The sequence below is a fragment of the Antechinus flavipes genome, chromosome 2, assembly GCF_016432865.1.
Source record: "Antechinus flavipes isolate AdamAnt ecotype Samford, QLD, Australia chromosome 2, AdamAnt_v2, whole genome shotgun sequence".
In the NCBI taxonomy this organism is placed as follows: Eukaryota; Metazoa; Chordata; class Mammalia; order Dasyuromorphia; family Dasyuridae; genus Antechinus; species Antechinus flavipes.
Window position 1 is genome coordinate 338,791,874 of NC_067399.1, and position 21,991 is coordinate 338,813,864.

The window sequence follows — 21,991 nt, forward strand, 5'->3', positions numbered from 1 at the left end:
TTGAGATTCATATCCTACATATTCTGCTTACTATGTGGGTATTCTTGGACAGCTTGTTTCATCTCTCTGATCCTTAGTAAATGAAGGGATTAGATTGGATTGCCTCTGAAATAATATTAATTTGTGATTTTTTAAGTAAACATTCACCATCAGGAATCTCTTTCTGTTTGAGTTTGACACTATTGCTTTTTGTGTGTGCTTTATATTTTCTTGTCTATTTTTTTATTTCTTTTTTTATCATTATTATTATAATAGCTTTTTATTTATAAGTTATATGCATGGGCAATTTTACAGCATTGACAATTGCCAAATCTTTTGTTCCAGTTTTTCCCCTCCTTCCCCCATCCCCTCCCCCAAATGGCAGATTGACCAAAATATGTTAAATATGTTAAAGTATAAATTAAATACAAGTATACATGTCCTAACAGTTATTTTGCTGTACAAAAAAAAGTGGGACTTTGAAATAGTGTACTATTAACCTGTGAAGGAAATCAAAAATGCAAGTGGACAAAAATAGAGGGATTGGGAATTCTATGTAATGGTTCATAGTCATCTCCCAGAGTTCTTTCACTGGGTGTAGCTGGTTCAATTCATTACTGCTCTATTGGAACTGATTTGGTTCATCTCATTGCTGGAAATGGCCACTTCATCAGAATTGATCATCATATAGTATTGTTGTTGAAGTATATAATGATCTCCTGATCCTGCTCATTTCACTCAGCATCAGTTCATGTAAGTCTCTCCAGGCTTTTCTGAAATCATCCTGCTGGTCATTTCTTACAGAACAATAATATTCGATAATATTCATATACCACAATTTATTCAGCCATTCTCTAATTGATGGGCATCCACTCAGTTTCCAGTTTCTGGCCACTACAAAGAGGGCTGCCACAAACATTCTTGCACATACAGGTTAAGATTTCTTTGGGACTTCTGGCCAAGATGGCAGAGAGGAGGCACACACTGTGTAAGCTCCGCATTTTCTCTCACAATCCATTTCATTACAAGCCTCTGAATTAATGCTTGACTGAAAAAAAAAACCCACAAATAGTTACCAAGAGAAGACGTCCTTGAAATTCGCCAGGAAAGGTCTGTTTTTGTGCAAGGGTGGGGATGGTTTTAGATCGGTCGCAAACTGAGGGCAGGCAGCGGCAGCGAGAGCACGGGGGCAGCTCACAGCCGAGCAGAATGGAGCAGGTAGGGTGTGATTTCAGCCGTCTCTGCAGGGAGAGCTTTGCTACAAGATTGGATACTTTGCCCTGGCAGCAAGCCAGCAGCCCAGCAGAGAAGCTAAAAACACCGGGCGAAGAATACAACCCCAAACAGGTGGAGTCTCTCGGGACCTGGCCACCCCTCCCCCACAGTGTCTCAGCACGCTCTCCTCTGAGAGCGCAGGTGCAGCACAGTCCTGCTAGTGCCTCGCTGCTGCCCCCCTCCCCCCGCAGTCTGTAGAGGAAGCTCGGTAACACCACCCAGCCCCTCCCCCCAAAAAAGCAGACTCCATTTAAGGGTTTTTTCTTTTTTTCTTTTTGCTAGTTTGTCTTTGATTCTTCTCTGACAAAATGAGCAAAAAATTGAAGAGTACTTTAACCCTTGACAGCTTCTATACAGATAGAGAGCAGACTCTAAACCCTGAGGAGACTAAAAACAGACCATCTCCAGGTGAATCCCCAAAAGAGGAGATCATCTGTTCCTCAGCACAGATGAATCTCATAGAAGAAATTTAAAAGGCTCTCACAAGAGAGCTAGAAGAAAAATGGGAAAAGGAGAGGGAGGCTTGGCAAGAGAGTCTGGAGAAGTCATCCCACTCATTTAAAGACAGTGTATAAAGAAATAAAATCCTTAAAAAATAGGATTAGTGAACTGGAAACAGAAAATAGCTCTCTAAAAAACAAAATTGGCGAAATGGAAAAAAATTCCATAGAACAAAAGAACTCAATTGGACAATTAGAAAAAGATTTTTAAAAAGTGAGTGAAGAAAATACTTCATTGAAAATCAGAATTGAACAAATGGAATTGAATGACTCGAGGAGACAAGAAGAATCAGTCAAGCAAATCCAAAAAAATTAAACAATGGAAAAGAATGTGAAATGCCTTCTGGGGAAAACAACAGACCTGGAAACAGATCCAGGAGACAATTTGAGAATCATTGGACTCCCAGAAAAACATGATGAAAAAAAGAGCCTGTACACTATTTTCCAGGAAATTATCAAAGAGAACTGCCCAGAAGGGGCAGAAGAGGGTAAAATAGACATTGAAAGAATTCATCGATCCCTTACTGAAAGGGATCCTAAAATCAAAACACTAAGAAATATAGTGGCCAAATGCCAGAACCCTCAGACTAAGGAAAAAATATTGCAAGCGGCTAGAAAAACCCAATTCAAGTTTCAAGGAGCCACAATAAGGATCACCCAGGATCTAGCAGCATCCACATTAAAGGATCGAAAGGCCTGGAATATGATACTCTGAAAGGCTAAGGAACTTGGTATGCAACCAAAAATAACTTACCCAGTTAGAATGAGCATCTTTTTTCCAGAGAAGAAGATGGACATTCAACGAAGTAAGCAAATTTCACCTATTTTTGATGAAAAAGCCAGAACTTAACAAAAAGTTTGATCTACAAATATAGAACTCAAGAGAAATCTAAAAAGGTAAAGATTAATCTTGAGAACTATAATTTGGCTATAAAGATGTATAAAGAATACATGTATACCTTGTTCTAGAAACTAGATGTGGAAAGAACATTGTACCAGAAAAGGGGGAAAGTGGGGGTACTACATCTCATGAAGAGGCAAAGGAAACCTATTATATCTGAGAGAAAGAATGGAGGGGGATGAATATAGTGGGTATCTTACTGCCTTCAGAATTGGCTTTACGAGAAAAAATTTAGACGTATTCAATTTATGGTGAAACTTCTCCCACCTCATTGAAAAGTGAGAAGGGAAAAGTGAAAAGGGAAGGAATAAGCTAAGCGGAAGGGAATGCAGAAACTAGGAGGGAAAGGGGTAAGATAGGGGGAGGAATTCTAAGGTGGGGGGGAGAGATTGGGAGAGATACTAAAAAGGGAGGGCTGTGAGAAGCAAGTGGTGCTCACAAGCTTAATACTGGGAAGGGGGATAAGGGGGAAAGAAGGGAGAAAAGCATAAACAGGGATTAACAAGATGACAAGTAATACAGAATTGGTCATTTTAACCATATATGCGAACGGGGTAAACTCCCCCATAAAGAGGAAGCAATTAGCAGAATGGATTAAAAGCCAGAATCCTACAATATGTTGTTTACAGGAAAGACCCCTAAAGCAAGGAGATACATGCAGGTTAAAGGTAAAAGGTTGGAGCAAAATCTACTATGCTTCAGGTGAAGTCAAAAAAGCAGGGGTAGCCATCCTGATTTTAGATCAAGCTAAAGCAAAAATTGATCTAATTAAAAGAGATAAGGAAGGGCACTATATCTTGCTAAAGGGTAGCATGGATAATGAAGCAATATCAATATTAAACATGTATGTACCAAGTGGTGTAGCATCTAAATACTTAAAAGAGAAATTAAGAGAGCTGCAAGAAAAAATAGACAGCAAAACTATAATAGTGGGAGATCTCAACCTTGCACTCTCAGAATTAGATAAATCAAACCACAAAATAAATAAGAAAGAAGTCAAAGAAGTAAATAGAATACTAGAAAAATTAGATATGATAGATCTCTGGAGAAAATGTAATGGAGACAGAAAGGAGTACACTTTCTTTTCAGCAGTTCATGGAACCTATACAAAAATTGACCATATATTAGGAAATAAAAACCTCAAACTCAAATGCAGTAAGGCAGAAATAGTAAATGCATTCTTTTCAGACCACGATGCAATGAAAATTACATTCAATAAAAAGCCAGGGGAAAGGAGACCAAAAAATAATTGGAAACTAAATAATCTCATACTAAAGAATGATTGGGTGAAAGAGCAAATCATAGACATAATTAATAACTTCACCCAAGAAAACGATAATAATGAGACATCATACCAAAATATATGGGATGCAGCCAAAGCGGTAATAAGGGGAAATTTCATATCTCTAGAAGCCTATTTGTATAAAATAGAGAAAGAGAAGGTCAATGAATTGGGCTTGCAACTAAAAATGCTAGAAAAGGAACAAATTAAAAACCCCCAGTCAAACACTAAACTTGAAATTCTAAAAATAAAAGGAGAGATCAATAAAATTGAAAGTAAAAAAACTATTGAATTAATAAAACTAAGAGTTGGTTCTATGAAAAAAACAACAAAATAGACAAACCCTTAGTAAATCTGATTTAAAAAAGGAAAGAGGAAAATCAAATTGTTAGTCTTAAAAATGAAAAGGGAGAACTCGCCACTAACGAAAAGGAAATTAGAGCAATAATTAGGAGTTACTTTGCCCAACTTTATGCCAATAAATTCGACAACTTAAATGAAATAGAAGAATACCTCCAAAAATATAGCTTGCCCAAACTAACAGAGGAAGAAATAAATATCATAAACAGTCCCATCTCAGAAAAAGAAATATAACAAACTATCAACCAACTCCCTAAGAAAAAATCCCCAGGACCAGATGGATTTACATGTGAATTCTACCAAACATTTAAAGAACAATTAACTCCAATGCTAAATAAACTATTTGAAAATATAGGGATTGAAGGCGTCCTACCAAACTCCTATTATGACACAGACATGGTACTGATACCTAAACCAGGTAGGTTGAAAACAGAGAAAGAAAATTATAGACCAATCTCCCTAATGAATATTGATGCTAAAATCTTAAATAAAATATTAGCAAAAAGATTACAGAAAATCATCCCCAGGATAATACACTATGACCAAGTAGGATTTATACCAGGAATGCAGGGCTGGTTCAATATTAGGAAAACTATTAGCATAATTGACTATATCAATAACCAAACAAAAACCATATGATCATCTCAATAGATGCAGAAAAAGCATTTGATAAAATCCAACATCCATTCCTAATAAAAACACTTGAGAGCATAGGAATAAATGGACTTTTCCTTAAAATAGTCAGGAGTATATATTTAAAACCTTCAGTAAGCATCATATGCAATGGGGAAAAACTGGAACCTTTCCCAGTAAGATCTGGAGTGAAGCAAGGTTGCCCACTATCACCATTATTATTCAATATCATATTAGAAACACTAGCCTCTGCAATAAGAGTCAAGAAAGAGATTAAAGGAATTAGAGTAGGCAATGAGGAAACCAAACTATCACTCTTTGCAGATGATATGATGATATACCTAGGGCACCCCAGAGATTCTACTAAAAAGCTATTAGAAATAATTCATAATTTTAGCAAAGTATCAGGATACAAAATAAATCCCCATAAATCCTCAGCATTTTTATACATCACCAACAAAATCCAACAGCAAGAGATACAAAGAGAAATTCCATTCAAAATAACTGTTGATAGCATAAAATATTTGGGAATCTGTCTACCAAAGGAAAGTCAGGAATTATATGAGCAAAATTACAAAAAAGTTTCCACACAAATAAAGTCAAACTTAAATAATTGGAAAAATATTAAGTGCTCTTGGATAGGCCGAGCGAATATAATAAAGATGACAATACTCCCTAAACTAATCTATTTATTTCATACCAAACCAATCAGACTTCTAAGAAAATATTTTAATGATCTAGAAAAAATAACAAAATTCATATGGAACAATAAAAAGTCGAGAATCTCAAGGGAATTAATGAAAAAAAAAATCAAATGAAGGTGGCCTAGCTGTACTTGATCTAAAATTATATTATAAAGCATCAGTCACCAAAACCATTTGGTATTGGCTAAGAAATAGATTAGTTGATCAGTTGAAAAGGTTAGGTTCACAAGACAGAATAGTCAACTATAGCAATCTAGTGTTTGACAAACCCAAAGATCCTAACTTTTGGGATCAAAATTCATTATTTGATAAAAACTGCTGGGAAATTAGTATGGCAGAAATTAGGCATGGACCTACACTTAACACCATATACCAAGATAAGATCAAAATGGGTCCATGACCTAGGCATAAAGAACGAGATTATAAATAAATTAGAGCAACATAGGATAGTTTATCTCAGACTTGTGGAGGAGAAAGAAATTTGTGACCAAAGATGAACTAGAGACCATTAGCGATCACAAAATAGAAAATTTTGATTATATCAAATTAAAAAGCCTTCGTACAAACAGAACGAATGCAAACAAGATTAGTAGGGAAGCAACAAACTGGGAAAACATCTTTACAATTAAAGGTTCTGATAAAGGCCTCATTTCCAAAATATATAGAGAACTGACTCAAATTTATAAAAAATCAAGCCATTCTCCAATTGATAAATGGTCAAAGGATATGAACAGACAATTTTCAGATGAAGAAATTGAAACTATTACCACTCACATGAAAGAGTGTTCCAAATCACTATTGATCAGAGAAATGCAAATTAAGACAACTCTGAGATATCACTACACACCTGTCAGATTGGCTAAGATGACAGGAAAAAATAATGATGAATGTTGGAGGGAATGCGGGAAAACGGGGACACTGATGCATTGTTGGTGGAGTTGTGAACGAATCCAACCATTCTGGAGAGCAATCTGGAATTATGCCCAAAAAATTATCAAACTGTGCATACCTTTTGATCCAGCAGTGCTACTACTGGGCTTATACCCCAAAGAGATACTAAAGAAGGGAAAGGGACTTGTATGTGCCAAAATGTTTGTGGCAGCCCTGTTTGTAGTGGCCAGAAACTGGAAATTAAATGGATGCCCATCAGTTGGAGAATGGCTGGGTAAATTGTGGCATATGAATGTTATGGAATATTATTGTTCTGTAAGAAATGACCAGCAGGATGAATACAGAGAGGATTGGAGAGACCTACATGAACTGATACTAAGTGAAATGAGCAGAACCAGGAGATCATTATACACTTCAACAACAATATTGTATGAGGATGTATTCTGATGGAAGTGGATTTCTTTGACAAAGAGACCTAACTGAGTTTCAATTGATAAATGATGGACAGAAGCAGCTACACCCAAAGAAAGAACACTGGGAAACGAATGTGAACTATTTGCATTTTTGTTTTTCTTCCCGGGTTATTTTTACCTTCTGAATCCAATTCTCCCTGTGCAACAAGAAAACTGTTCGGTTCTGCAAATATATATTGTATCTAGGATATACTGCAACATATCTAACATATATAGGACTGCTTGCCATCTAGGGGAGGGGGTGGAGGGAGGCTAGGGGAAAAATCGGAACAGAAGCAAGTGCAAGGGATAATGTAAAAAAATTACCCTGGCATGGATTCTGTCAATATAAAATTATTATTAAATAAAATTAAATTAAATTTTAAAAAAAGATTTCTTTGGGATATAAGCCCAGTAGAAACACTGATGGATTAAAGGGTATGCATAGTTTGATAACTTTTTGAGCATAGTTCCAAATTGCTCTCCAGAATGGCTAGATGTATTCACAATTCCACCAACAATGTATTAGACACCATTGCTCTTAAACAATAGGAGATGAGAGATTTCTTTATAAATGAAATCATAATTATATAATGTATAATCCCAATAAAAAAAGAAAAGGTCAAGTATTGTGCTAGGGACTGGAGTTACAAATAAATTATAGCAATGGGGTGGGGATAGCAGCTAGATGGTGCAGTGGATAGAGCACTGGCCCTGGAGTTATGAGAAACAACTACTTTGTTTGATCCTGAGCAACTCAGATTTCTGGAGAGAGACAAAGAGATACTGGAAATAGAAATGTGATAACTCCATTTGTAAGAAGTTTATAGTTTTATAGTCAAAAGAATAAATACAAAATAATTAAATACAAGCTAGTTTGGGAATTAGGTTATTTGGCCATTTGGAGAATTGAAGAGAAACAGAGAGGAACATAACCAAAGATAAATTTTTAAAATGACCCAAAATAATGAGTAATTGAGGGTTTTTTTATTTAATTAAAAAAAACTAAAAGAAGATTAAGAACTTTTTAAACAATGGAGAATTCAAGAAGAAAGAATAAGAAAAGAAATAGCTTATTGCTTAGGGAAGATGATGATAATGGAGAAAAGACCAACTACTCATCCCATTTTGCTTTTGTATTTCACCCAAGGAAGATATGTTTAAAATTGTAAATTACATTCTAAGACAGTCTCATTTTAAAAAAATATTCTTTAGATCCAAATAAATCATATTGTAGATTGCTCAGATGATTTTCAGAGCCACTGTTTTTCGTCTTTGAAATCACATACAACAGAAGTTCCAAAAACCAAAAAAAGATGAATAATTCAAGTTTTTAAAAGTGTGAATTCTAAAAATTGCATACTTGAAAACTTCATACTTAACTTTAGCAAATTTCTAGGGAAATTTTCTAAGGAGATATTGTCATTTTAAAAAGTTATCAATATAAGGTAACATGGATTACATATATATATGACATGCCAACCTATGTTCATTTCCTTTTTTGGCAAATTTATTAGGTTGGCAAATATGAGAAATGACTTAGAAATAGGCATTTTGAATTAATCTATCTTGATTTCATGAAAAATGATAATAGAAGACAGAAAAACTCAATCTAGGTCTTTTTCTATTTTCTCTGGTAAGGAGGATGTTTTATATTCTAAGGATTGGACAGCAGGATAAGAATAAAAATAGAAAGTATCTAATTGCTCTTGATTATTTAAAGTCACTAGACTAGATGAGTGGTATTGATCTCTCAGTCACTCCATAAGAACTTATTAAACATTTGATAGATGAAGTGCTAGGGACAAAGAGACAATTTAAAGTTTCTATTTTCAAGGTACTTACCTTCTGTACTTCTGTACTTAGAATACAATATGTATACAAATAGATAAAAGATTTCATACACACACACACACACACAATACAGATAGATAAACTAGATGATCTCTAATGTCTCTTACAGCTTTCATTTGATCATCCTACGACCTTGGCTAAATTCCAGATTATACTATTTAAAGAATATTAGACTGTGCATGTAGAAAAAGAAGTGGCCACAAAAAGCTCCCATGACTTAATCTGGAAGAGATAATGCCATACTATTCTTATTTCCTTTTGTTGGTAAAGTTATTAAATTGATGTGCAAATGCCATAATTATAGTTGAATAAGATTGTACTTAAAGCATCTGTATTTCATTCTCATATTTTGGTAAAAAAAAAAAAAAAGAAAGGTTAGGTTTAGATGGGAATACATTTAGGTAGATATGAGAATACATTGTTAGATTAATGTCTAGCCTCATAAATTAGCCTCTAATTGCTTAGTTTTATCTTTGAGGGCACTCTTTAATGTTATGTTATGATCCTGTATTATTTTTTTTATCTTGAATAAAGACATAGGTATCATACTTGTGAAATTTCCAAATTATACAAAGCACAGAAAGAAGGGCTAAAATATTAGGCCATATCACAAACCATCCCTTTTATAATTTAAATTTCTTCCCAGATAGAAAAAGGACCTTTTGCGTGTGCATGCATGTGCATACACACACACACACACACACACACACACAACACACACACACACACACACACACAAATACATACATACATGCTTCAAACCCAATATCTTTTAAAGATGGATGTCTGAGTTTTAGAATCAGTTAAAAGTATAAAATACATATGAAACTCTTCTAAACACCTCTATTGAATGAAATAATAAACTAGGTGGGAACCTATCTGGAAGTAATGATATGTGTCAAGCTATTGGATGAAATCACATGATCAAATATGAGAGTGACTGAAAGATAGCTTGCTGCAAGAATGGGATGAATAATTTTCTGTGGCTAAAGTCTGGTCCTGCAAATAACAAATAAGCTAGATATATTTTCTAGAATAGTTCATACTTTTGAATTATCACAGTAGTTCTGTTATTTCCTTCTTATTACTAAATAGAATAATAGTAATAATTACAAAGAAATAGTATGGTTTAAAGTATAAAAGCAGCTTCAGTCAGTAATGGCATGAGTTCAAATTCTACTTCTGTTACATATTGCCTTTGTGACTCTGGGCAAGTCTTTTAGCTTCCTAGTATCTCAAGTCTTCTGCTTCTAGGCTTCATTAGTAGAGGAAGTTCCTCTCTGGGTTTTTCCTACAATAAGGAAATTATAACTTCCATCAGAAAAAAAAAGTAATTAATATCAAACACAATATAAAATAAGGAGCTGTCTATGTTTACCAACCAAATCACAATATGTATTGAAGAAGGACTCCTTATAGTTGAAAATATTCTCCTGTTTGATGATAATGTTGTTTTGGTTATATCAGGACCTGGAACCCCCAGGAGTCTTTGGGAAGAGATCTGTAAACACTCAAAAAAGTTTTGCTTGAGCATCCATATATAAAAGACCAAGCAATCTGTTGCCTAGATCATGACGCAATTGAATGGATACACTATAAAACATTTATCAGTACATTTATCTGCGCCAGACAACAATGGACAGTAAGTTGGGACCAGAATCAGCAAGAAGGAAGAGTATATCCTATATTGCTTTCAGGAAATTATTAAACTCTTTAATAAAGTGAGCCTTTTTCTAGAAACAAAGGTCTGTCTTTTGCAACCATTATTCTATTGGTTGGTATTGTTATAAAAATACAGATAACAATCTCTGAAGAACTGAAAATGATGAGAATACTTACTAAGAGAGTAATAGAGTGTGGATGGTGGATATATGAACAAGCTTTAGTAAATAATCAATGTGAAACTTGAAAGAACAGAAGTAAATATTTTAGTAGAGAAATGGGAATATGTGTTAGGAAAAGAATATAGGTTATCAACATGGTTAGTGTGATATATTATAGGGTGTTCAGCCTGATTGCTCCTCTTGATAGTTTAGTGTTTATAAAACATGGTGGATCATGAGGGACAACTTATCAATGGAAGGCATGATAAAGTAGAAAAATAATTTTTATTAAAGCAATAAAATAGGTAAATGAGATTTCATATTTCTAAAAGCTGGGGGAGATTCAATAGCATTTCTTTTGAGCTTCTATCATTGATGTGTTTACAATCAGCAAAGCCCAGGGCTATATCCACTGCACCAAGAACAGCCCAATGTATTTAGTTACTTTGTATTAATTCTCTTTATTCTGTATGTACTTATATTTGTACTTGTGATCTCTCCAGTTAAAATATGATTTCTTCATAAAAAGAGATTGTTTAATTCATCCTTTGTATCCCCAGTGCCTAGCACAGGACTTGGCATATAGTGCTTAAAAAATATTTGCTGAATAATTCATTCCATTAATGAAGATCACAAATCATCCATGAGTTCTACTTCATCCTTGTTGATCCTTATAAAATCACCTTAAAATCCCCATGGGGGATTCACCCACTATGCAGGAAGTATTAAACATGTTCTCTTAGCTACATTGTAGCCTCTAGAGAATTTTTCTGGGACTTATTAAATAAAACCAGGTTGAACAAAAGATCTTCCTTGACTTCAGATAAAGGTTTGGTGGCAGGTACTGAAATTCTCTCATTTTCTTTTATGTGTTATATAATACCCAAATACCAAAATTTAGGTGACACTTTCTGTATAAAATCCAATGGCTGAGGTGTCTGTCAAACAAACATTTTAATTTCATATAAAAAGACTACAAGTACATATATAAATATGTACAGATGTAAAGATGATCCATGCAAAGTAAACTAAATACAGTGGGCAGCTCATGGTACAGTGCATGGATCCTGGAGCCTAGAGGCAGGAAGACAATTCTGATCTGACCTTAGACATATTAGTTGTATGATCCTTAGCCCTTTTTAACTCCTTATCTGTAAAATGAGTTGGAGAAGGGAATGGCAATTTACTCTAGCATCTTTTCCAAGAAAATCCCAAATGGGGTCACAAAGAGTTGGATATCATTAAAACACCTGAATAGCAGTAAAATACTAGAATAGTTTGAGAGACAGGCCATTAGTTTTTCAGATGATCAAGAAATGCTTTATAGATAACAGAGTCATTTGAGCATTTTAGTATAGACCAAAGAAAAGTGTAAGTGTCTGGGTTTGGTAGTCATATTGTGACTACTACTACTATATGTGAGGAATAAGTTAGTCACTAGGAAAAATTCATTTCAGTGGTAATTATCAATACAATGTTGACATTTTGATGTAAGATTAAATAAAGTATTGCTTTAAACCATTACTCTCTCCTTCTATATAACTTATTATTCATCTTTGTGAATTTTAAATCTCTAACACTTGAGGTATTAATGTTTTAGTTTCATTAAGAAAGAAAAACAGCAAAAGTAAGGTCCCACAAGTGCTCTGGTCTTATTATCAAGCCATTCTATAAAGCAGATTTTCCAAGAAAATGAAAGAAGTCACTTTCTGTAGTCTCATTCATTTGTTGATCATTTGTTTGTAAACTGAATTTTGGTTTTTTGCTAGACTAAGTATATAGTAACTGGTAGTTTGCCTCTGTTCAGGAGACCCTCTGGCACAGAAGTTCCAGTGTCTGGTAATGCAAATTCTTTTGAGGAAAAACTAGAAACTAATTGAAGTCAGAAATAATATTATAAGAACCTCATTTACTCTTTTCCTTCTTCTAAAGCATTAATTGATATTAATTCAATATCCCTTTTATTGGGAAACAAGAATGCAGAGGAGTTTCCCAAATATTTCAATGTACATCTGTCATCTCAAAGGATCAGCCAGAAAGGACTTCAACTATCATGTGGCATAATACCCTGACTGAAGCTCTGAGATGTTTAATAACTTGCTGAAAGTTTTAGAGCAAGTAACAGAGCTGGAATTTAAACCTAGGTTCTCTGATTCCAAATTATTGCCCTTTCTATTACATTGCATGATTAGTTATTTCATTAATACTAAGCGCTTTTCATTTGATAAAATCCAACAGCCATTCCTAATAAAAACACTTGAGAGCATAGGAATAAATGGACTTTTCCTTAAAATAGTCAGAAGCATATATTTAAAACCATCAGTAAGCATCATATGCAATGGGGAAAAACTGGAACCTTTCCCAGTAAGATCTGGAGTGAAGCAAGGTTGCCCACTATCACCATTATTATTCAATATTGTATTAGAAACACTAGCCTCTGCAATAAGAGTCGAGAAAGAGATTAAAGGAATTAGAGTAGGCAATGAGGAAACCAAACTATCACTCTTTGCAGATGATATGATGGTATACCTAGAAAACCCCAGAGATTCTACTAAAAAGCTATTAGAAATAATTCATAATTTTAGCAAAGTAGCAGGATACAAAATAAATCCCCATAAATCCTCAGCATTCTTATACACCACCAACAAAATCCAAGAGCAAGAGATACAAAGAGAAATTCCATTCAAAATAACTGTTGATAGCATAAAATATTTGGGAATCTACCTACCAAAGGAAAGTCAGGAATTATATGAGCAAAATTACAAAAAAGTTTTCACACAAATAAAGTCAGACTTAAATAATTGGAAAAATATTAAGTGCTCTTGGATAGGCCGAGCGAATATAATAAAGATGACAATACTCCCTAAACTAATCTATTTATTTAGTGCTATACCAATCAGACTTCCAAGAAAATATTTTAATGATTTAGAAAAAATAACAACAAAATTCATATGGAACAATAAAAAGTCGAGAATCTCAAGGGAATTAATGAAAAAAAAAAATCAAATGAAGGTGGTCTAGCTGTACCTGATCTAAAATTATATTATAAAGCAGCAGTCACCAAAACCATTTGGTATTGGCTTAGAAATAGATTAGTTGATCAGTGGAAAAGGTTAGGTTCACAAGACAGAATAGTCAACTATAGCAATCTAGTGTTTGACAAACCCAAAGATTCTAAATTTTGGGATAAGATTTCATTATTTGATAAAAACTGCTGGGATAACTGGAAATTAGTATGGCAGAAATTAGGCAAGGACCCACACTTAACACCACATACCAAGATAAGATCAAAATGGGTCCATGACCTAGGCATAAAGAACGAGATTATAAATAAATTAGAGGAACATAGGATAGTTTATCTCTCAGACTTGTGGAGGAGAAAGAAATTTGTGACCAAAGATGAACTAGAGACCATTAGCGATCACAAAATAGAAAATTTTGATTATATCAAATTAAAAAGCCTTTGTACAAACAGAACGAATGCAAACAAGATTAGTAGGGAAGCAACAAACTGGGAAAACATCTTTACAATTAAAGGTTCTGATAAAGGCCTCATTTCCAAAATATATAGAGAACTGACTCAAATTTATAAAAAATCAAGCCATTCTCCAATTGATAAATGGTCAAAGGATATGAACAGACAATTTTCAGATGAAGAAATTGAAACTATTACCACTCACATGAAAGAGTGTTCCAAATCACTATTGATCAGAGAAATGCAAATTAAGACAACTCTGAGATATCACTACACACCTGTCAGATTGGCTAAGATGACAGGAAAAAATAATGATGAATGTTGGAGGGGATGCGGGAAAACGGGGACACTGATGCATTGTTGGTGGAGTTGTGAACGAATCCAGCCATTCTGGAGAGCAATCTGGAATTATGCCCAAAAAGTTATCAAACTGTGCATACCCTTTGATCCAGCAGTGTTTCTATTGGGCTTATACCCCAAAGAGATACTAAAAAAGGGAAAGGGACCTGTATGTGCCAAAATGTTTGTAGCAGCCCTGTTTGTAGTGGCTAGAAACTGGAAAATGAATGGATGCCCATCAATTGGAGAATGGCTGGGTAAATTGTGGTATATGAATGTTATGGAATATTATTGCTCTGTAAGGAATGACCAGCAGAGAGGCTTGGAGAGACCTACATGGACTGATGCTAAGTGAGTTGAGCAGAACCAGGAGATCATTATACACTTCGACAACGATATTGTATGAGGATGTATTCTGATGGAAGTGGATTTCTCTGACAAAGAGGCTTAACTGAGTTTCATTGGATAAATGATGGACAGAAACAGCTACACCCAAAGAAGGAATACTGGGAAATGAATGTGAACTATTTGCATTTTTGATTTTCTTCCCGAGTTATTTTTACCTTCTGAATCCAATTCTCCCTGTGCAGCGGGAGAACTGTTCGGTTCTGCAAATATGTATTGTATCTAGGATATACTGCAACATATTTAACATATATAGGACTGCTTGCCATCTTGGGGGGGGGGGAGAGAGGGAGGGGAAAAAACTAAACATAAGTGATTGCAAGGGATAATGTTGTGTAAAAATTATCCTGGCATGGATTCTGTCAATACAAAGTTATTATTAAATAAAATTAAATTTAAAAAAAAAAGAAAAGAAAACAAAGGCATCTTGATGGAAAGCAAGGCTACATAAGGCTACATAGAGTTTTGTCATTAGGGTAAGAACTGAATCTTAGTGAGGATCTGCTAGATGTTTAACAGATTGTCCTATTTAAGCTTTCTATTATATTGTCTTTAAAGGACTATTATAATATTTTTTTTTCTGGTAAACCCAAAACTATACTATACAAACATTCCATATAAATTGTTCAGTAACAGAGTTATAATGCCTAAGTTCTTATGCCACTTATTTCTTATATGGCCTTAGGCAAGGCAATAAACCTCTCTGAGCCTCAATTTCATCAACTATAAAATGAGGGAATTTTTCTAAACCTCTTAAGTTCTTTTGATTCCAAATCTATAATTCTTTACGCTCCACATTCTTTCAGAAAACCAGTAGAATTTAGTTGGTATATTGAGCTTATGATTAATGTATTTTTAGAATTTTTAGGCAACCATTTATTCAAATTCTAGAGTGGCTATGGGAAAACGGGTTCTTTATTGCCCTGTTGATGGAGCTGTAAAGTGATCCAACCATTCCAGAAAGCAATTTGGAACTATGTACAAAAAATTATAAAATTATACATACCCTTTATTTGACCTTATGAAATCACTAGACTTAGAGTACAGATCAAAGCATATTTCCCCTTTTTTCAGACATGACTAATGGAGAGATTTGTTTTGCATATGTTTGTTCAAGGCTTTTCTTTATTATCAATGGGGGAGGGGAATAAGAGAATTTGGAAGTAAAAACAGAGTAAAATTAGAAGGAGAAAATGAATTTCTATTCTCTGCCTTCTGAAAAACTATTCAGTGAATCAGCTTTTTCTTTTTGGCAATGGTTAGCATTGGTTCACATATTATACCTTTTTCTTGGATCTCTTTGGGATATAGAACTAGTAATAATATGAGTGGATCTAAGCATATACACAGCTTAATATCTTTTGGGGCATAGTTGTGATTTGTTTTCCAAAATGCCTAAGGCCTTCCTATATCTGCAATGCACTATGCTGTAGCCCTTCCACATATGTTCATTTTTTGGGTCATCTTTGACAGTGTGATAAGTTTGAGGTGAAACCTTTAATTTTCATTTCTTTTATTATTATAATAACAAAAATTCTATATGAAGTCTTTACACAAAGAGAAGGATTTCCAGAATAGGTTTGGTATTACATTTCTGAAATATGTGCATCACTGCAATTATGGTCCAAGTTTAAACTTACTCTTCCCATGGAGGCTGTGAGAAGGATTGAAATAGATTCTTGCAAGAACATTTTGTATTAACTGTTTATCATTTTATCTAAGTGGTCTTTGGGAACCCAGCTTGAAATTTTGAGCAGAAAGTGGCAAATTATATTATTGGCTTCTTCCTCTACCTCCTCCTTTTTTCTCTCCTCTCTTTTCCTTCTTTTACTTATTTTTATGAATTATTTTGTCCCATGTGATTTTCATTTTTGATTTCTTGAAATATAGCTCTGAAAAGACAGATTTTTAAAAGTCCATTGTGTTTTAAAACCCAGATAACTCTGATTTTCATTGAGTGACCAATAATAACCCTAATCTAAACCTCTTTGATTCATTTAGTTTTAATAGCTTAGAATGACTGTAAATAACAGTTATTTTCGGTTTGGCCAGAAATTTCATTCCCAGATTGTTATCTTTGTGATAATAATTGAACCATGGCCTCTGACAAACTGACACCTAGAAAAAATTAAAAAGTCCAAGGTCACTCACTGCATACCGGGCCACCTTATAATGTTATTGGTCCTCTTCAAGAATGAAAGACAACTAGTTTGAAACACTTTTTTTTTTCAAATGATTATTAATGGTTTGAATTTGTTCTTTTCATATATTCTTTGACCATTTTTCCATTGAAGAATGGATCTTGCTCTCTTGTATATTTGAATCATTTCTTTATATATCTTGGATATCTTTTTTTTTTTTTGCTGAGGCAATTGGGTTTAAGTGATTTACCCAGGGTCACACAACTAAGAAATATTAAGTGTCTTAAGTATGCACTGTGTCATCTAGCTGCCCCTGGATATCATATTCTTACAAGAGAAACAATGCAAATTTTTTCTTGCTGTTTCCTTTTGTGATTTTAATTATACTGACTTTATGTAAAAACTTTTGATATTATGTAATCAAAAGTGACTGTTTTATCTTCTATCATCCTTTCTATTCCTTGTTTGGTCATGAACTCTTCTCTTATGCATAGCATATCAAAGACATTATTCCTCTTTCTCTATTTCATTTATGAGGTAATCTTTTATAATCTGGTCCCTATGTCTGATTGGAGTTTATTTTGATCTTATTCTCAAATTGATTTCTACCAGATTTTTTTCCTAGCTTTTCCAGTAGTTTTGGTTTACTAGTAAACGTTTATCTCAATAGTATCTTTGACCTTATCAAACATGCTGTTTGTTTCCTTCTGTATGTTAGGTATTTAATTTGCTCCACTGATAAATTTTCCTATTTTTTAACTAGTAACAGATATTTTTGATTTATAGATTTAAATCTAGAATTTGAAGGGCCCCTTCCTTTCCACTTTTTCTTTTCCTTGTATTCTTTTGAGATATTTTATCTTTTATTCCACCAGTTGAATATTATTTTTATTTTTTCTAACCCTTATAAAGCAGAAGCTTGATATGACTCTAAATTAATTAATATAGAGGTTATTATAATTTATATTGTGGTGAGACAACCCAATCATAAGCAATTTCTCTCCACTTATTCAGTTCTGTCTTTATGTCTGGAGTATTTTATAATTTTATTCAGATAGTTGCTTCTATATTTGGACAGGTAACAATTAAATTCCTTACAATTAGTTCTGTCTAAAATTGGAATGATCTGTTTTGCCCTTTTTAGAGATCTTCAAGTAAGTCAAGTTACCATATGGTAATTTGTCAAGTTTGCTATAGTAAGAATTCCTTTTGAGTATCATCTGAACTATTTAGCCTCTAAGGTTTTCAACTCTCAAATTTTAGTTTTGTGGCATGAGAAACAAAACTGATTTTTAGGGATAGGAGCTCAGCCTAGTTAAAAATAGCATTTTACTAGGAATCAGAAGACATGAATTTTAATCCCAGCACTGTCACTAACATTAGTTATGTGGCCTTGGGCTGTGGTCCATTTGAGCTTTAAAATTCAATGAATCTATGATTCTCTGATGTTAAAGTATTGAAGAAAATATTAAGAAGCTATCTTTTCAGTCTCCTGCATAATTAGACTGCCAAGCAAAACAAATCATTGACAACTTGGAAGGTTTTCTGCCTATTAGATATGATGGGAAATGACAGTGAACTCACTATTTTAAGTAGAAAAACTATCTTAAATTAAAGTGAAAAAAATATTGGAAGTAATATCATTAACCCTTAAGATTGCTCATTTCCTATTTACTTTTTGTTTGTGACTGAAATTCCTACATTTTGATTCTCAGGAGTTACATATTATTATTATGTACATTATATACATAATGGCCACATTTGTAAATGATAGTTGTCTTGGTAAGCGTTCGCTCTTTCATGAGGAAATTACTCCAAAATTATCTGTTGTTCATAAGAAGCAGTATTTTATTCCTATATATGATGTGCTTTGGGTTTAACATGCATTTGGGACAAGTAAACTCTAATACATCCCACAAGTGACAGTAATTCTGTTTTCTTTCAGGAAACACTGATAGATTGGTGTGATGAAAAGGAACTTAACTTGATTTTAACTACAGGAGGAACTGGATTTGCACCAAGAGATGTCACTCCGGAGGTGAGATAGCATATGCCTTCGTATTCAGTACATAGCCTAACCACATGCTCTTTTAAAATCTTGTACTCTTTTTATTATTTTATTTTTGTAATTTCTTTAGGCAAATCAAGTGATATGTAGCAACAAGAAAGTACATTTGCTTACACAGTATTATTCAGACACTACAATTAACATTTTCCTTACGTTCTTTGGATTTAAACTAGAAGAGATTCCATATAAGCATGTTGGACTTTTTGCCCCAGGTTATGATAAGGCATTTGCTCAATGGCCTGTTTTATGACCCATAATTTAGATATTTTTCTGCTTGAGAGAAGAATAATGAACAGTTAATGGTGAAAACTCTGCCTGTTGGCATCATGAGTATTTGCCTAACTTCTAAAAAATGTGGCCTTATTCCTTATGTTAACATTCTGTTTTGTTATATAGGATTGTTTCCCAATATAACAAAGTCCCAATGTAATATATGCATGAATGTTCCATTGTTTTCAATCAGGAACAAATTTTTGCAAGGAAAAAGTCTTCTTTCTCATGGCTTTAACATGGCTTTAAATGTTAAGTTCATTGTCATCCAGAATTTAGCAAGCTAGAAGAGCTAGATAAATATCTAGGCATTTTGCATCAAGAATCTATTTCTCCTATATAGGAGAAAAAATTACAGAAAAAGAGAAAATTTCAATCTTCCCCTTTATATTTTATTATTCATGTTCCAATTTGACCTAAAGAAGAAATGGTAGTGAACTATCATTTTGGTATTAGATTAAAAAATTGATATAACTGATCCCATTATTGTTTTTACTTTCACTCTACCTAAGGGGAAAAAAAAATCTTGATTGAAAAACAATTTAAAGGCTATCAGTCGACATCTCTAATTAGCTACTCCATTACTTCTAATCAGCTTTGAAGTAAAATTCTGATGTAGTTCTTAAACAGGTACTGCTCCTCTTTACCCAAGGAAAGATATTGAGTGTTTGAAAGGGTACCTTTTATATAGAGAATTTTCAAAATATGTTGTAGTTCTTATTGAAAATCACATGTAAGGTATTTGTAATGTTTTCATCATTAAAGTGATTCTTCCCCTTCTAAAAATGATTAGATTATATGTTATATTAGTAGATTATCAACTTCACTATTTTTTAAAGTCATCTTGTATATAGAGTAATAATATACTCTATTGTAGTTAACTTCTTGATCTCTGGGAGAAATAATCATTTGATCATTGCTTCTAGAACTAAAAATAATTATTTGGGGGAATACAGGAAGGCAACAAAAAATTCTCTTTAGAATTTTCCTCAAAAGATTAAAAAATATGGGGTGATTGGGGCTTTTATCAAGAGCAACAAAATTTAGAAGTACTAACAATGTTGTATTCCAGATAAAACAAGTAGAAAAAAATTGAGCTTATTGTAGTTAGTGAGAATAGTTACAGGAAGCCACCAAATAGTAATTGTTCCTCTGATGAACCTCTCCCCATCAGGCCCTTCTTCTTTCCCCATTGACATTCTCTCTAACAGCTTCTTTCTGGTACCTTAGTATCTCCTCCTATGTGGGATAATGTTCCAAAATTTCTCTCTCTCCTTACAGGACTTTGTATTCTAAGATTAGAAGTCTCTTTATTACCAATTTTTTGAGAGTACCTTTCTTGCTGCTTCCCCCAGGCATGCTTTATAGTGCTTGCCCTGGATGTAGTCATTACTAGTTATGGCTCTATTAAAGTCACTTGAAGGTGCAGATTTTCAGAAGGTACATGTTCCTAAACAGTGGACAAAATTAGAACTGAGTGATATTGAGGTTCATTACATCTCTATTTTCTATGACATTTTCATAATTTATAACTTATTTTACATTAAAGTGGCTAGAAATAATGCTATTGGAAATTTCATTCTTAACCTCTATTTATAAATGTGGGAAAATCTATTGTATATCAAGTTAAATAGTCCATGTGACATAGAGCCTCAAGTTAATTCTATTATGCTTTACTGAAAAAAACACCCATAATCCTATGGTATTATAATTAACATGATCAATTTTACTCTGAATTTCCATTTTTAGCATCCTCTTATTTTTCCCCAGTTTTCTTTGTAGCAACAATTTAGTGAAGCTTATACCCTTCCATGGATATTTCACATGATATAATATAAAGGGCTAGAAATGAGTATTTCTGAAATTGGAGAGTTGTTTACATTAAAATTAGGTTTTCAGATGACTGAAGGCAGGATAGGTATATGCCAAAAGCAAATGTATTTAAATTGTTTTTTACTTTAAATCTTTTTCATGGCTTTGAAGATACATGAATTTTACTTCTTTGATGGCATATGTTAAATAACTCAGTATCAACAGATTATAAACTTTAAAAGAAAGATATAATAGAATGACTATATAAGAAGACCTCTTCAACTTCCATTAAAGAATCTCAATTTTTTTTAAAATTTAACTACTTCTTCAGTGTGTTAAACATTGAATACCAAAATCAACAGATGTTATAGCACTCAGCTCAGTTGATATAGAACATAGAATAGAGATATCTATCATATTTAATTGAATCAATCATGCTTAAGTTTTTGTTTAATTAAAAACATTTATATTAGTTTCTTTAAATTGTAGTTGGATTACATCTATTTTCCACAGCTTCAAGTTTTCTTTTTTAATTAAGACCCAAGGAAAAACACCTCCCCAGCTTATTTTAATGTAATGACAGAAATTTGAGTTACCATGTAGCATAAAATACAATAGAAAAGGTAAAAATGAAAGTATCATTTTAAATAAACTTAAAATATAAAATTCCAAATTTGTTTAGTTGACCAAAATAGGAAATAGTTTTATTCTACATAATTTTTATATTTATGACATTTCAAACTAGAAAACATATGCTGAAAAAGTAATGTTACAAAGTGGCTTTTATAAATAACAAAATGGAAAGGTAAAGAGTTTGCAGACTTTTC

The 21,991-nt window shown here is 33.3% G+C and overlaps 1 protein-coding gene across 16 annotated transcripts in view; it reads left to right on the top strand.

The window, feature by feature from the left end:
- The window catches only part of GPHN (gephyrin), a 725,565-nt gene that overhangs the window by 316,327 nt on the left and 387,247 nt on the right, over positions 1-21,991 (top strand). For all 16 annotated transcript variants that reach the window (XM_051977840.1, XM_051977841.1, XM_051977844.1 and 13 more), the window contains one exon: positions 18,960-19,052. In XM_051977840.1, coding sequence (XP_051833800.1) covers positions 18,960-19,052 — 93 coding nt within the window. The remainder of the gene's footprint in view (positions 1-18,959; positions 19,053-21,991) is intronic.